The following is a 17938-nucleotide window of genomic DNA, read 5'->3' as shown; positions in this document are numbered from 1 at the left end:
GCAACCAAGCGTCCGAACCACATCAAATCAACTCCAAATGACATCAAAATTTGCAGGCAAGTTTCAAATGACGAAACAGACCTATTTCAAGTCCTGAAACCAAAATATGATTCTGATAGCCTTAAAGTCAAACCATGGTCAAACTTAGGAAAATTTCAAACATTTAAATTGCCAACTTCCGCCAAATGGTGCCAAAACCTTCTAGAACATCCATCCGGACCTACCGGAACCATCAAAACTCCGATCCGAGGTCAAATACTCAAAAGTCAAATTTGGTCAACTCTTTCAACTCCAATATGAACTGACAAAAATATATAACAATTACTCCCTCCGTTCTAGTTTATGTGAATCTATTTCCTTTTTAGCCCGTTCCAAAAAAAATGAGCCATTTCTAAATTTGGAAATAATTTAGCTTAAACTTCCAATTCTACCCTTAGTGAGAAGTTTTTTAACCACACAAATACTCTGGACCCTTTTTGACTTGTTTAGGACCACAAGTTTCAAAAGTCTTTATTTTTTCTTAAACTCCGTGCCCAGTCAAACAGGTTCACATAAATTAGAACGGAGGGAGTATTATTTTATTTTCTGTTCCATTAACTAGATGACATGCGCGGTTCACATTTATTTCACAAAAAGGACAGTAATAATGTTAGATATGGAGACTGTAGAAAGTGAGAACGTGAAAATAAAAATAAACAGAAAATTCAGGATACTCTATATTCATTAATTCATCCAACCTGCTACATGACAATGTGGTGGAAGTTGAGAATTTTGGCTGAATTGGTGCAGAAATTGCATTACTTCTAGTTCTAAAAAGGGAAATAAGAGTTTCCACTTCATAATGAAATGTTATAGGACTAGCAGGAGTAAAACAATTCAATGAGGTGGACATAATTTATATTCAACTTGATAAAGACTATCTCTCAATCAATCAACCATGCTTATATCGCAAACTGTTAGGTTGATTACTGACTCTTCTAATCCATTCCGGTCTATTAGGGGCCATTTTATTCCAATACAATACAATTTGACTAAATCAAAGATTCTCTAAATCTAGATGGTCTTCAAATCTCACTTACGCTATACTAAGGTTGTCTAACGGGACGATTCCTTAACAATTCCTTTCGAATTGGCATTGACACTTGATATTAGTATGATAATTTGTTATTAGCTATTTAGAGACCTAGTTCAAATAGAACCCTTCCTACAAGATGGCTGTATATATTAGGTGCTCTTCTTTAGGTGCTTGTATTTTTGTATGAAATTTCTATTGAATAAACTAAAGGACTTTAGCCTTGAATTTTTTTAAAAATTGTCGTACTTAGTTACTTCATAGTTTTTTAAAATAATTTTTAGTTCTTAAATATTTAATTAATAAAAATTTAACAAATAAAAGAATCCCACTAAGGGCCCTCGACATGTCCCATCTCCTTAGATAGTGGAATGGAACGGGACGAGGGGTTCGTCCCGCTAATCTCGACCCGGTAGCGTCCCGGAACCCCTTATCCCGTTAAGGAATAGTCATGTCGCGTCCCGTCCAACTAAATCGTCATATCCCGTTAGACAACTTTAATACAGAGTCTCTTACTAAACTAAAAAACTTATGGCAAAACCAAACCTAGCTGTAAACAACTAAGTCTCAATCTAAGTTATTCAATTTGCTGGTATTGCCTACACACATTGTTTACATTCATTGTGCTTTTCCCCCCTAAATCGGTATTAATTTTGAGAGATGTTAGGTCTTATTGAGAATGGTTGATGTAATATTTATGTGTATATCAGTTGTGTAGACTTAGTTGCGAAGTTGATTAGTCAATATTGGTCAATGTAGTTGAATTAGTTAGAGTGGCCGTTTTGTAATTAAGATATTTTTTTTATTTTTCTCTTACACACTTACACACGTGTATATATACACTTTACAGAAGTGAAAATAACACAGATTTCATTTTTCCAATTCTTCTTTCGTCTAGAACCTTCTCTCACAAGCTCAAATTGGTTCATCAATGGAGATACTTCGATGATTCTGATCTTCAACTTCGACATGGTATCAGAGCTCAGTTCATAATTTCCGATCTCCATCCAGTTCGTCTTCTCTTCTTTTCTTCGTTGTTTTCACATGATTTGAAATTGCAAATCGAAACTTCTCAGTTCATAATTTTGTCTGGGAATCATTGGTTCGCACACTCTCAATCGTTAATTAACTCAAATTTCTGACATTTTCTACTTCAATTCATGGCTAGAGACAAGGATACTCAGGATACCACCACAATTTTGGATTCGACGAACCCACTATACATGCACCCATCGGAAAGTACTGGGACTGTGCTGGTACCGGTAGCATTTAACGGCACCAGCCATAGATCCTGGAGGAGTAGCATTCTCAGAGCTCTCTCCATGAAAAACAAAGTCAGATTCATTACAGGAAAGTATAAGAAACCTAATGCTAGAGAAGCGACCTACGATCAATGGGCACGATGCGATGATATGGTGACATCGTGGATTCTGAACTCACTCTTAAAGGATTTGGCTGACAGTCTACAATACGTGAATGATGCAAAGGAGTTATGGCAAGAGCTTGAGGACAGGTACGATCTAACGAATGGGGAAAAACTTTACCAATTACAAAAGGAAATCAATGACCTAAATCAAGTAACCCTAGATATAACTGGATACTACACAAAAATAAAGAAGCTCTGGGAGGAGCTCAATACCTTGAATGCACACGCACAATGTGGTTGTCAATGCACCTGTGGTGCCAAAGCAAATATGCACAAGGCAGAGCAAGATCGAAGGTTAATTCAATTTCTAATGGGATTCAATGAAGTCTATACAGTCGTTAGGGGAAGCATTCTAATGATGAATCCCCTGCCTAGCATTGCACATGCCTTTTCCATTCTCATTGAGGAGGAGAAACATAGAGAAGTTAGGCCAAGAAATTGTCTAGTCATGGAATCCACTTCTTTGAATGTGAATGGACCAGGAAACCACAAATTTAGAACCAATTATACTCCACAAGGCAACACTACAGGATAGAAATCGTATAAACCTACTGTTTCCCCTAATAGATCTAAATTGTATTGTAACTACTGCAAAAAATTGGGGCATATCAAGGAAAAGTGCTTAGGCTACATGTATTTTCACAAGACTTTAAGTTTATAAAGGAAAGAAATACAGGATCTGCTGCAAATGTCCATGGTCAGTGTGAAGAGATGCAAGCTTGCAACAGTGGAGATGCTGATGGCAGGAACCACAACCAAAATCTTCAGTTGCTCTACTTATAAAGAGATAGCTGAAACAACCACATGTAAATATTCAAATTCAATTGTTGACTTGGTTCATAAATGGAGATACTTCGATGATTCTAATCTTCAACTTCGACATGGTATCAGAGCTCAGCTCATAATTTCCGATCTACATCCAGTTTGTCTTCTCTTCTTTTCTTTGTTGTTTTCACCTGATTTGAAATCACAAATCGGAAGTTCTCAATTCATAATTTCGTTTCGTTTGGGAATCACTGGTTCGCATACTCTCAATCGTCAACTAACTCAAATTTCTGATATTTTCTTCTTCAATTCATGGCTGGAGACAAGGATACTAAGGATACCACCATAATTTTGGATTCGACCAACCTGCTATATATACACCATCGGAAAGTGCTGGGACTGTACTGGTACCAGTGGTATTTGACAGCACCGTCCATAGATCCTGGAGGAGAGGCATTCTTAGAGCTCTCTCCATGAAAAATAAAGTCAGATTCATTACAGAAAAGTGTAAGAAACCAAATGCTGGAGAAGCGACCTATGATCAATGGGCACGATGCGATGATATGATGACATCGTGGATTATGAACTCACTCTCAAAGAATTTGGCTGACAGTCTACAATATGTGAATGATGCAAAGGAGTTATGGAAAGAGCTTGAGGAAAGATACGATCAAACAAATGGGGAAAAACTTTACCAATTGCAAAAGGAAATGAATGACCTAAATCAAATAACCCTAGATATAACTAGATACTACACAAAAATAAAGAAGCTCTGGGAGGAGCTCAATACTTTGAATGCACATGCACAATGTGATTGTCAATGCACCTGTGGTGCCAAAGCAAATATGCACAAGGCAGAGCAAGATCGAAGGTTAATTCAATTTCTAATAGGACTCAATAAAGTCTACATAGTCATTAGGGGAAGCATTCTAATGATGAATCCCCTCCCTAGCATTGCACATGCCTTTTCCATCCTCATTCAGGAGGAGAAACATAGAGAAGTTAGGCCAAGTAATCACCTAGTCATGGAATCCACTTCTTTGAATGTGAATGGACTAGGAAACAATAAATTGAAAATTAATTATACTCCACAAGGCAACACTGCAGGACAGAAATCATATAAACCTACTTTCCCCCCCCCCCAATAGATCTAAATTGTATTGTAACTACTGCAAAAAGCCTGAGCATACCAAGGAAAAGTGCTTAGGCTACATGTATTTTCATAAGACTTTAAATTTACAAAGGAAAGAAATACAGGATCTGCTGCAAATGTCCATGGTCAGTGTGAAGAGATGCAAGCTTGCAACAGCGGAGATGCTGATGGCAGGAACCACGACCAAAATCTTCAGTTGCTCTACTTATAAAGAGATAGCTGTAACAACCACATGTAAATGTTCAAATTCAATTGTTGACCTATGGATTTTAGACAGTGCAGCTTCAAACCATATGACCTATAGAAAGTCTGTTCTCACTAATATTAGAACCCTACCTTATCCCTTCCTTGTCACCTTACCTAATGGATATAGGGTAAAAGTGACAGAAATTGGTGATGTCTTTCTTAGTCATAGACTAACTATGGTTAGAGTCCTGTATGTACCTAGCTTTAAATACAATCTTATTTTAATCCACTCATTAATAGTGCATCTTGATTGCATGGTTAATTTCAACAAATATCTTTGTCTAATGCAGGCCACTTCAATGAAGAGGCCTCTTGAGATTGGTAAGGCAAGGAGTGAGTTGTATTTTCTTTATTCAAAGTGTCACAATTGTTCAGAGTTGAGTCCACCCACTACTTCAATTTCTAGTTTGCCTCATTCCTGATAACAATGCTAGCAAGAAAAAGGATCAAGCTCATCCCTTTCATTCATCGTCAACTGTAAATGAGTCATCTTATCCATTGAGCAATGTAAATAGTATCCATTCATGCAATAAAATTGATCCTTTTACTGTGAATTCTTCTCTTATATGTTCTGCATCTTCTGGAAATAATGTTGACTACTTGTGGCACAATAGGCTAGGTCATGTACCCTTTATAAAAATATGGAAAATATCTACTATACCAGCTAATTTTCCCCCTAAACAACCCTTTATTTGTTCAATCTGCCCTATGGCAAGACAAGCAAAGTTACCATTCCCTGAAAGGACCACTTCATCCACCAAAATTCTTGAGTTACTCCATGTAGACCTATGGGGCCCCTACCATATACCCATACAAGATAATTACAGAAACTTCCTCGCTATAGTTGATGATTTTAGTAGGTCAACCTGGACTCACCTCTTAAGCTGCAAAAGCAACACATTTCATGCCATTAAAGATTTTCTGTCTATGATTGAAAATCAGTTTGGTACCTCAGTTAAGACCATTAGATCTGATAATGGTCTAGAATTTGTCAACAATGAAACCATGACATACTTCCAAGAAAAAGGCATAGTACATCAGAAAATTTGTCCATACACACCACAACAAAATGGTGTGGTGGAAAGAAAACACAAATACCTACTTGAAACAGCAAGGGCCTTACTTTACCAGTCCAAACTACCTATCAGGTACTGAGGGAGTGCATTCTAACAACCACCTATCTGATAAAGAGACTCTCATCCACTATTCAACAAAATCCCTTTTGAACTCCTGTATAACAAAAAGCCCAAATATTCACAACTTAAGAGTTTTGGTTGCTCGTGTTACCCTCGTACACTAAAGACTCGCAAAGACAAGTTTGAACCAAGAGCCACACTCCATGTGTTTGTAGGTTATCCCTTTGCTACAAAGGGTTACAAGGTCCTAGACTTGGCCACAAAGAGAATACATATATCTAGAGATGTAGTGTTCCATGAAAATATTTTTCCTTTTGCAGTTTTACCTAAACATTCCAGCTTTCCTTCTGTATTGCATCTGATGAATTCTAATCCATCTTGTTCTCATTCTACTTCTAGGACTTCAATTGATTGTAGCATATATGATAATGATGCATCAATTTCTGTCACTAGTAGATTTGTATCAGATAATGCTGCACCTTTTTCTCTACCTAGTTCAACAATACCTAATCAGTATATGTCAAGTTCACACATGTCTCCATAAACCATCCCTATTTCTCAATCATCCACACAGGTACATCCCATTAAATCTCAAGTCATTGAGTCTAACAGCCTTCAAACAAATCCATCAAAACCTAGAAGATCAGCAGAACACATAACACTCCTGTACACCTCAAAGTCTATGTGTACTCCTTGCCAAACCTTCAGCATCATAACACATAACCTGAATATCACACTATTCCCACACCATTTAATGTATTCTGTAACAACAAACAATATGTTTCTTTCAATGTCTTGCATCTTGAAAGTCATTAATTGCTTAGAAACATTTCACATGATTTTGAGCCATCTTCTTATGAGGAGGCATATATGAATCCTGCATGGTAAATGGCAATAACACATGAATTTGAAGCTTTATATACTAACCATACTTGGGATTTAGTTGAATTGCCTGCAGGAAAGAAAGCTATAAGTTGTAAATGGGTATACAAGATCAAACACAAGGTAGATGGAAGTGTATAAAGATTCATGGCAAGACTTGTAGTGGAGGGATACACACAAGAAGCAGGAATTGATTACGCATAAACCTTTTAACCAGTGGTGAAGATGACCACAGTCACAACACTAACAATGCATTTCTTCATGGGGATCTAAATGAAGAAGTGTACATAGAGGTTCCACAAGGTCTAATGGTACCTAATGGAAACTTAGTGTGCAGACTTAGGAAGTCATTATATGGTCTAAAATAAGCTAGAAGATAATGGTATGATAAGTTGACAGAGTCTCTGCATTCTAGGGGTTTCAAACATTCAGCTAGTGATTACTCATTGTTCTACAGTAAACAGGGGAACTCAGCAGTCTTTGTGGCTGTATATGTAGATGATGTGATTCTTACTGGCGCCAACTTGGAGGAAATTAAGGAATTGAAGGCTTTCCTGCACAATCAATTCAGGATAAAGGATCTTGGGAAGTTACACTACTTGTTGGGGCTAGAGATGTTGTATAAGGCTGATGGAGTATTGATTTGCGAGAGAAAATTTACTATGGACCTACTAAAGAAATATGATTGCTTGACATTCTTTACTGTTAGCTCTCCACTTGATTTTACTATTAAATTGAGGAGTGAAGAAGGAACCTTGTTGTCTAATCCAGGATATTATAGGAAGCTAGTTGGGAAATTAAACTTTCTAACAAACACAAGACTGGATATAACCTATAGTGTCCAACATTTGAGCCAGTTTATACAGGCACCAAGGGAAACTCATCTCAAGGATGCTATACATGTTCTTAGATAAGGAAGATACTACTTTGGAAATATTTCTGTCCAATAATCCCAGTTATGTCATCACTGCATATTGTGACTCAGATTGGGCTGCTTGCCCTGATTCGAGAAAATCTGTGAGTGGGTACATTGTGCTACTTGGGAATAGCCCTATTAGTTGGAAGTCAAAGAAACAAACTACTGTCTCATTATCAGGAAAGTTGTTGGAGAATTGGCATGGATAACGAGATTGCTAGAAAAATTGACAGTTATGTGCACCAATCCCATAACTGTGTTTGTGATAGTCAAGAAGCTATTCATATGGCAAGGAATCCTGTATTCTATGAGAGGACAAAGTATATCAAAGTGAATTTCCACTTTGTGCGAGACAATATACAGGATGGGCTAGTCACACTACATCACATTTCTACCTCTACTAATTGGCTGATATCTTGACAAAGGTACTTACAGGGGTTAAACATTCTGATCTTTTTAGCAAGTTGGCAGTCCCTCATCTCCAACGTGAGGGGGGTATTGAAAATGGTTAATGTAATATTTATGTGTATATCAATTGTGTAGACTTAGTTGTGTAGTTGATTAGTCAATATTGGTCAATATAGTTGAATTAGTTAGAGTGGCAGTTTTTTAATTAGGATATTTTTTCTATTTTTCTCTTACACTCTTACACATGTATATATATACACTTTACAGAAATGGAAATAACACAAAGTTTATTTCCCCAATTTCTCTGTCATCTAGAACCTTCTCTCACAAGCTCAACTTGGTTCATCAATGGAGATACTTCGATGATTCTGATCTTCAATTTCGACAGGTCTTTCAAGATAATTTTTCTCCATGTGATTTTAGGTTTGTCACATGTAATTAAATAACAAGAGAGATGGCAACCAAGCAAATACTGCTTATGCATGGCTATTAAATACTCCTAATTTGTATTTCATATGCCTAATTATCTCAAAGAAATAAATAAAAAGAGAAGATAAGCATGCTACATCTAAGACAATTATTTCATTTAATAGAACACTTTGCATAATTGTTCTTGTGCAGGCAATTCAATTCTTGTTAAATTATATACAGGGGGAAAGGGATTGTAAGGTGGGAATCGAATACTCACCAACAAGATGAAAGTTCAAGTAGCTAAACAAACTGGACTACTATGATTCCCTGCAAGTGATGCAATTTGTTTATGGCTTTAGGCTGAGTTTTGAGTGAACTCTCCACATAAAAGCTCAAACTCTATTTCCATCAAATATCGGGCAGAACATATATAGAAAAAACAGCAATATTAAATGATGTTCTGACTTAAAACCTAACAAATAAAGGCTTTAGGGTGTGCAATTTATTTTGGACGTGTATGGATTGACCACATGGCGGCATATGTTTGGTAGTTCTTTCCCTGCCAAGATCTTAGTACGGTGGAGGATGCAATTATTTTTCAAGTTCAAAAGAGTGTTGCAGGAGCAAGACCTAATTTAAAAATTGTCGTTCTGGCCACTTCTGGAAGCTGTCAAAAAACTAAACTGGATTCAGTAGAAAAATGGTTCATTCTCTTTTTCTTCGTCAAGTTAGGAAATATGAGAAGAAGTACGAGATATGGTTTATATTGGAGAGAATGCCCTATTTTTTTTTGCTGAGAAAGTTTTCGCTGGTCACCAAGTTAAATTGTGAGGCTTTCCCAAAGAAAAAGAAGCTGAAGAAGATCTATAGAATGGTGAAAAGTTTTGGGATCAACTATGAGGTAAAAAATAATGGATCACCCTAGGAGGTTGATGCAATTGATGGACAAGTAACAGTTGACCGAGGAGAAGTTTAAGACAATATTGGTGTGGTTTGTTCACGCTATCTTGTTGGCATGTGATAACTTTAAAAAAGTGGATAAAAGAACTTTACATTGCTGCTTATTATGTACTCTATTACTGAGCTTTATATTGCTGCTTGAAAAGAAGTGGATAAACGAGTACAAAACAAACAACAATATAAAACTCTTTTATCCACTTCTTTTCTAACTATCACATGCCAACAAGATGGTGTGAACAAACCACATCAATAACACTTTTAACTTTTCTTTCTTGGTCAATTGATGTGTGTCCATCAATTGCATCAACCTCCTCGGCGTCACTCTTTGTTTAATATAAAATGCTTCAAATCATTGCTTTCCGGGGAATGAAAGAAGTTAAACATCAAGAACTAACTTCAAATTGCTGCTTTTTGTGTCTATGGTAGTTGGGTTTCGTCCCAACTCCCAACCCACGCGATTTTGAATTTTGATGAGAAGCGAGAGAGAAGAGAGAAAGTCACTTAGTGGGCGTTTGGAAATAAGAATTATAAAATTCCAAAAAAAGTAAAAAAAAATTTCAAGTGAAAATGGTATTTGAAAATTAGAGTTGTGTTTGGACATGAATATAATTTTGGGTTATTTTTGAAGTTTTGTAAGTAATCCGAGTGAAAATTTTGAAAAACAGTTTTTTGGAGTTTTTCAAAATTTCGAAAAATTCCAAAATGGATCTTCAAGTGAAAATTGGAAATTTTATAAACAAACGCTGATTTCGAAAAAAAGTAAAAATTTGTTGAAAAAAAGGAAAAAAGTTTTTATGTCCAAACGGGCTCTTAGATGTTTGGATCCAAAAGTGGACCTTTATTTGTTAGGTTTTAAGTTAGCCCCACAAGTTTTAAGAATTCTAAACAGGCCCCCACATCACTTAAACTTATTCTTAGTATTTTCCACAGCTGAAAATAAATGAAAAAGAAATTATGATCTATTCCCTTATATGAAACTGGTAGGGGTCATTTTAATTAATTCCTATGAGACACTGAATATAGCGTTATTAAAACTAGAATCACTACTAAGATTATGCACCACACTTTTCAAGATCTAACGAGTACAAAGCCGGCTAGCACACAAGAAGCATGACATGATATTTGGTTTACTCAGACAACAACAAAAAGGAGTATAAATCATAAAAACTAAGAGCTTTTTTATTAAAAGATTCCTCATTTTCAAGAGCAAACGAGTACAAAGCTCAGTAACAGAGTATTCGAGTAAGAAAATGGCAGAAAAAATGCAGCGTTTTACTAAACATATAAATGATGAAACTCGAGAAGAATAACATAACAGCAAATTCAAAAAACTTCAAGAGGTCCAAATGCAAAGTACGTGGTGCTTAGTAAGACGTCTACGAATGGCTCTGGTCTTCTTGGGACGAAGATCAAGAGGTAAGTACTTCTTATTCATGTAAGGTTCCCTTAACGCCGACTTCTGCTTCTGTGATATCATGTCAACACTTGTGCTATTGATAACCTCACCACCCTTCTGCATCCAACCCCATTTTCATTTAAACATCAATTCTTTTACTGACAAATGTATTTGAATATACTTGCAAACGGGTACAAAATTTTATATCTTTGAGTCCTTATTGGGGGTACCATCAGTGACTTTGGCAACGTGGAGGAGAGCAAGGCTCTGCCTGTAGGTCCTTCAGCTGAGCTAAAAGCTCAGTCTTGGACTTCTGTCTTAGCTCATGAACTTTGACCCTTGCTATAAATCGAGAACGAGATTATTAGAATTAGCAAGAAAAATTGGACCCAAATGCAGAAATTGAAATCTTCACTTACCCATGGTCTCTCTCTCTCGATCGATCGATCGATCGACTCGGCACAGAGAAGACTGGCAATTTCTCGCTCGTGCCAGGAAATATGGGCTAGTAGAGTTTTTGAGGCCCAAGTAGGACAAACCTTCCAAATACAAATTGGGCCTTTTCTGCCTTACCACACCTGAGTCCAAAATCAACTTGGGAATCTTACAAAATAAGTCCAAACTTATCAACCTCTAGCCATTAATCACATACTTACCAAAACTAGCCAAGCGCATAAAAATCTAGATAAATAAGGATTCTTTCTGTCCAAGAATCATACGCAAAGATCTCCTTCCATATTTTTAAGCGTAATGAGCAACATGAGATGTAAGACGGAAAAATAATTTCATGGATAAGTTAGGAAAGATGAAACCCAAAGAAAAGAATATACCAGATTCTAAAAACCTAAGCAAAAGGACATTTTAATGAGTTTGGTTGAAATTCATTGAAAACATATAGATGACTCAATACACAAAATTTGAGAAAGATTTGGACTAGTTTTTAGTCAAAATTCGTAGCTAAAATCAAGTTTAAAAATTTCTCTACGACATATGAATCAAATATGTATCTCACATATATGTATACATGTATATACAGGAGATACACAAGAGATATATATTTAATACACAAGTGATACACAAAAGATACACGGAGTTACACAGTGAAATACACATATAATCTTCTTCCATGTTCATCTTGTGCACTTCAAATTTCGCTCAAATTTCAATTCAAACCACCTAAACTCTCCCCCAAATCGTCCAAAAATTGAGATTCACACTCCTTAAGATGTATCAAATCTCTTCCAACAATACCACTTGAAATAAATTCCAATTTCGAAAACCTAAAATTTTGAATTCAAGCTTAAACAAGCTTCAATGGTTGTCCTTGACATTTTCAGTTCAATCCTTCTACTCAATCCAACAAACTAACATTTAATAGTGCTAAATCGAATTAAGGTGCTTGATTCTTTGAAACTCACTTTAGCTCACTGTATGCTTAAAAAACTAATATTAATTGAAAATTGTTTGGATTAAAATTATATTTGGACCTTTTTGATAAATATTTTATTTTTGGGCTAATTTTGGTTGAAATTGTTTATGGAGTGATAGTTTGAGTAGTTTTTCCAATCAATTACCTGTCCATATTCAGAAGCTGGTGAGCACATTTCTTATCAAAATACCAAAACGAGAACATAAGTAGAGGGGATTTGATTTCTATTTTGACTGAAGGTAAGTCCACTTCTTTTCAAAATCAATTAATGCTAGCACAAGTTTGGTTTCTATGGAACTAGTAAATTCATTGAAATAACACGTTATTTTCTTTATAACCATGCATCATTTTGAATAAAAAGATTTTAATTAATAAGCAAAAAAAAGTAAGTAATATTTGTGAAGACAAAACAATGATTAACAACTATATGGTGCAGGTTTGCTGGTTATTTTCGGTAATTTGTATCATAAATTTTTCGAATACTAAGCATTATAACCAAAATGAGCTTTTCGTGGTCTTCTCAATTATTTTGATTTTTCTTCGGTATAAGTATAAATCAATTAACTTTCAATATTCTTTTCTAAAATATCATGTAAGGTTCGTACTATTATTAAGATATCTTTTTTGTTATGTAAATAATAATAACTTATAATATACATAAATTAAGACTATTTGAATCAAGTGATTTTTTCCTTCCTATATAATATTTGAAATTTATTTACCAAAATTATCCTAATTTTATATATATCCGCCCTAAACAAGAATTATTTACAAATTATATACAATCTATCATTAGTGCCTTAAATTAGGGGATTTGGTTACATACTTTTCCTATTTTCTCTCCACTTCTCTTTCAATATGACTCCTTCCAACTGTGTATTACTTATTTTAAGCCATATTTAGCTTTATTAGCTGAGTAGATATTTTTAGTATCTAATAGTTTTTTGGTGTTAGCATAGTGTTAGGATATAACTATCTCTTTACCTTAACAACAAGCTTTTTAGCTTGTCATGACGGTTACTCGAGAGGTTTGAAATGAGTTGGATGAAAATCCTTCTCGAAAATGAGCAGTAAAGAGTTTTTAGTATTCAGGTGTTTGACTCTTCACCATTGATGTCACGACCCGAAATTCCCACCTTCGGACCGTGATGGCGCCTAACATTTCACTTGCTAGGCAAGCTAATGTTAGAATAATATTAACTAATTTTTAAACAATCTTTACATTATTAATAATCAAGGAACCAAAAGCGGAAGTAAAATTTAAAATATAGTGAAATAATCCATAAAAATAATAGTGTCTAAATACCATCCCAGAATTGGTGTCACAAGTGCACGAGCTACTAGAATAAATATAAATAAAGGTCTAAATAAAATAAAGTTGTCTGAAAATAAACACACAGCTAAAGTAAAATAGACGGGGACTTCAGAACTACGGACGCCATGCAGTTATACTTTAAGTCTCCTCCGGTAGCTGGAATCCGAGCAAGTTTATGATACGCCGCTGGGACCAACTCCAAAATCTGTACAAGAAGTGCAGAGTGTAGTATCAGTACAACCGACCCCATGTACTGGTAAGTGTTGAGCCTAACCTCGACGAAGTATCATTTTCAATTATCATTTCCATCAATTCTGTTGCAGCGTGCAACCCGCTCTCACAATATATTCACATTCAATTCTGTTGCGGCATACCACCCGATCCCCCAATATATTCCTTTAATCAAATCTGTTGCGGTGTGCAACCTGATCCCCTAATATATATATATATATATTGCGGCGTGCAACCGGATCCTCCAATATAGACTTTTCATAAGTCTGTTGCGGCGTGCAACCCGATCCCCCAATATATTCATTATAATTATTTTTGTTGCGGCGTACAACCCGCTCCTCCAACATATTCATTTACCAATTCTTATATAAGAAATTTCCCCAATAAATACAACAATTAATATAAAATTATAAGATAACAAGCATACAATAATTATAACTTAATTATGAAACAAACAATGATAAATAGCAGATTATTATGGAATTCAGTTAGAAAATAGGCATTTTAATATTTAATATGCTAAATGTCAAATAACAATTAAAACACATAATTCAAATAGCATGTAACAATTAATACAGGAATTCAAGAATTAATATTTGACAAAGAATAGGAGAGAAATAATTATTATAATAATTAATTTATGATTTAAAATAATTTACGATTTTTCAAGTAAGCAGGCAAACAATTAATTTGACGACGTATAGACACTAGTCACCTCACCTATACGTCGTTCACATACAATTCACATAACAATTAAATTAAAAGTTCTATTCCCTCAGGTCAAGGTTAACCACTAGAGGTGTTCATGGTTCGGTTTGGGTCGATTTTCCCTAAAAAAAATTAAACCAAATAAGTCAATTTTTAAAATATTGGAAACAAACCAAACCAATTAAGTCGGTTTTTTATCGTTTCGGTTTTTGTCGGGTTTTGTCGATTTTTCGGTGTTTTTGGTTATTTATCGGTTTTTTCTTAAATATGAGACATACACTACCAAATGCATATTCCGACGAATACATTTTCAACGTAATGCTATCAAACTAATTGCTCTTTGATAAATCTATCATTTACCAAGTTATATTGACTATAATTGACTCAAATAGTATGAATAATTTAAGTACTCAATTAAAAATTGATTATTTTTAACATAAAATAAATTATTGTACTTACAACAACAACAATCCAGTATAATCCCACTAGTGGGGTCTGGGGAGGGTAGTGTGTATGCAGACCTTACCCCTACCCTAGGGTAGAGATGTTATTTCCGATAGACCCTCGGCTTCCTCCCTCCAAGAATTTCCCACCTTGCTCTTGGGGTGACTCGAACTCACAACCTCTTGGTTGGAAGTGGAGGGTGCTTACCACTAGAGGTTGTGAGTTCCCCACCTTAAATTTGTTTCCAAAGGCTTCAAATCTATTCACAAACATTTCGATATACTCAATACGAATCATAGGAATTAATTTCATATGAATTTATAAATTTTTCGGATAAAAAACCGAAATTCATTAAAATATTCGGCAGTGGGACCCACATCTCAAATCTCGGAAAAACTTACGAAATCCGAATACCCGTTCCGAGACAAGTCCAACCATTCAAAAATTATCCAATTCCGATGTCAAATGGACATTCAAATCTTAAATTTTTATTTTTGGAAGATTTTATAAAAATCTAATTTTTCTTCCATAAATTCACGGATTCATTATATAAATGAGTATGAAATCATGAAATATATTCAATATAGGATAAGGAATACTTACCCCAATGTTTTCCCGTAAAAATCGCCCAAACATCACCTTACCCGAGCTCAAAATGTTGACTAAAATTAACTTAGTTGAGTTTTTAAAGTTCTATTTCACATTTTAATTTATTTTTTCATATGAGAACTTTTCGGAAAATTTTTCGGACTGCGCACGCAAGTCGAGGAATGATAAATAGTGCTTTTCGAGATTTAGAACACAGAATTACTTATTAAATTTAAAGATGACATTTGGGTCATCACATTCTCCACCTCTAAAACTAACGTTCGTCCTCGAACGGAGTTAGAAAAAGTATCTGAGCTGGAGAAAAGGTGTGAATATTTACTCCGCATGTCCGACTCGGACTCCCAGGTAGATGCCTCTACCGGCTGACCTCTCCATTGCACCCGAACCGAAGGATAACTCTTAGACCTCAACTGTCGGACCGAATAGCCACCGGCTCCTCCTCGTAAGTCAAATCTTTGTCTAATTGGACCGAGCTGAAATCTAACACATGGGATGGATCACCATGCTATTTTCGGAGCATAGACACATGAAATACCGAATGAATCGCTGATAAATTAGGTAGTAATGCAAGCTTGTAGGCTACTTCACCCACCCTTTCAAGAATTTCAAAGGGTCCGATATATCTAGGACTCAACTTGCCCTTCCTTCCGAATCTCATTACACCTTTCATAGGTGAAACCCGGAGCAATATTCTTTCTCCAACCATGAATGCAATATCACGAACTTTACGGTCGACATAACTCTTTTGCCTAGACTGAGCTGTGCGAAGTCGATCCTGAATAATCTTGACCTTATCCAAGGCATCATGTACCAAATCGGTACCCAACAACCGAGCCTCTCCCAGTTCAAACCAACCAACAGGCGATCGGCATCGCCTTCCGTATAATGCCTCATATGGAGCCATCTGAATGCTCGACCGATAGCTATTATTATAAGAAAACTCCGCAAGTGGCAAGAAATGATCCCAAGAACCTCCAAAGTCTATAACATAAGCGCGGAGCATATCTTTTAATATTTGAATAGTGCGCTCTGACTGTCCGTTTGTCTGTGGATGAAATGTTGTACTCAACTCCACCCGCGTGCCTAACTCATGCTGTACTTCCCTCCAGAAATGTGAGGTAAACTGCGTACCTCGATCTGAAACAATAGACACGGGCACACCGTGAAGGCAGACAATCTCACGAATGTAAATTTCAGCTAACCTCTCTGAAGAATAGGTAACTGCCACTGGAATGAAATGTGCTGACTTGGTCAACCTGTCCACAATGACCCAAACTGCGTCAAATTTTCTTAGAGTCCGTGGGAGCCTAACAACAAAATCCATAGTGATACGCTCCCACTTCCACTCAGGAATTTCTAACTTTTGAAGCAAACCACCAGGTCTCTAATGGTCGTACTTAACTTGCTGACATTTCAGACATCGAGCTACATATGCAACTATATCCTTTTTCATTCTCCTCCACCAATAATGTTGCCGCAAATCTTGATACATTTTGGCGGTACCTGGATGAATAGAATACCTGGAACTGTGTGCTTCTTTAAGAATTAATTTATGAAGCCCATTCACATTAGGCACACAAATATGACCCTGCATTCGCAGAACCCCATCTTCCCCTACAACAACCTGTTTGGCATCACCGTGCCGCACCGTGTCCTTAAGGACAAGTAAGTGAGGATCATCATACTGCCTCTCTCTAATGTGCTCATATAAAGAAGACCGAGCGACTGTGCAAGCTAGAACCCGACTGGGTTTTGAAACATCTAACCTCACGAACTGATTAGCCAAATTCTGAACATCTGCAGCTAATGGTCTCTCACCAACCGGAATATACGCAAGACTGCCCATACTCACAACCTTTCTACTCAAAGTATCGGCCACCACACTGCCCTTTCTGGGGTGATACAAAATGGTGATATCATAGTCTTTCAACAACTCTAACCATCTTCTCTGCCTCAAATTAAGATCTTTTTGTTTGAACAGATACTGAAGGCTACGATGATCAGTAAATACCTCACACGAGACACCGTAGAGGTAATGCCTCCAAATCTTCAGTACATGAACAATGGCTGCCAATTCTAAGTCATGAACAGGATAATTCTTCTCGTGAACTTTCAACTGCCGCGACGCATATGCAATTACCTTGCCATCTTGCATTAATACTGCACCAAGCCCAATGTGAGATGCGTCACAATATACCGTATACGATCCTGAACCAGTGGGTAATACCAATACTGACGCCGTAGTCAAGGCGGTCTTGAGCTTCTGAAAGCTCAACTCACACTCGTCTGACCATCTGAATGGAACACCCTTCTGGGTTAGTCTGGTCAAGGTGCTTGCTATAGATGAAAACCCTTCCACGAACCGACGATAATAACCTGCCAAACCTAGGAAACTCCGGATCTCTATAACCGAAGCAGGTCTAGGCCAATT

The 17938-nt window shown here is 36.3% G+C and overlaps 2 protein-coding genes across 2 annotated transcripts; both read left to right on the top strand.

Moving 5' to 3' along the window:
* The first annotated feature begins 2232 nt into the window (after nt 1-2232).
* LOC138894335 (uncharacterized) lies at nt 2233-3033 on the top strand. Its single transcript, XM_070179024.1, has one exon. It carries the CDS (start codon nt 2233-2235, stop codon nt 3031-3033), a length of 801 nt encoding a protein of 266 aa, XP_070035125.1.
* Nucleotides 3034-3192: 159 nt separating this feature from the next.
* Nucleotides 3193-7594, top strand: LOC138894334 (uncharacterized). The gene is made up of 9 exons (XM_070179023.1): nt 3193-3304; nt 3678-4274; nt 4521-4586; nt 4690-4841; nt 4953-4983; nt 5069-5810; nt 6198-6311; nt 6623-6682; nt 7096-7594. The coding sequence occupies exons 1-9, from the start codon at nt 3193-3195 to the stop codon at nt 7592-7594; spliced, it is 2373 nt and encodes a 790-aa protein (XP_070035124.1).
* Nucleotides 7595-17938: the final 10344 nt, after the last annotated feature.

Source organism: Nicotiana tomentosiformis, chromosome 6 (genome assembly GCF_000390325.3).
Source record: "Nicotiana tomentosiformis chromosome 6, ASM39032v3, whole genome shotgun sequence".
NCBI classification, from domain to species: Eukaryota; Viridiplantae; Streptophyta; class Magnoliopsida; order Solanales; family Solanaceae; genus Nicotiana; species Nicotiana tomentosiformis.
Note: the sequence above shows the minus strand (reverse complement) of the source record. Positions and strands in the feature narration are given on the sequence as shown.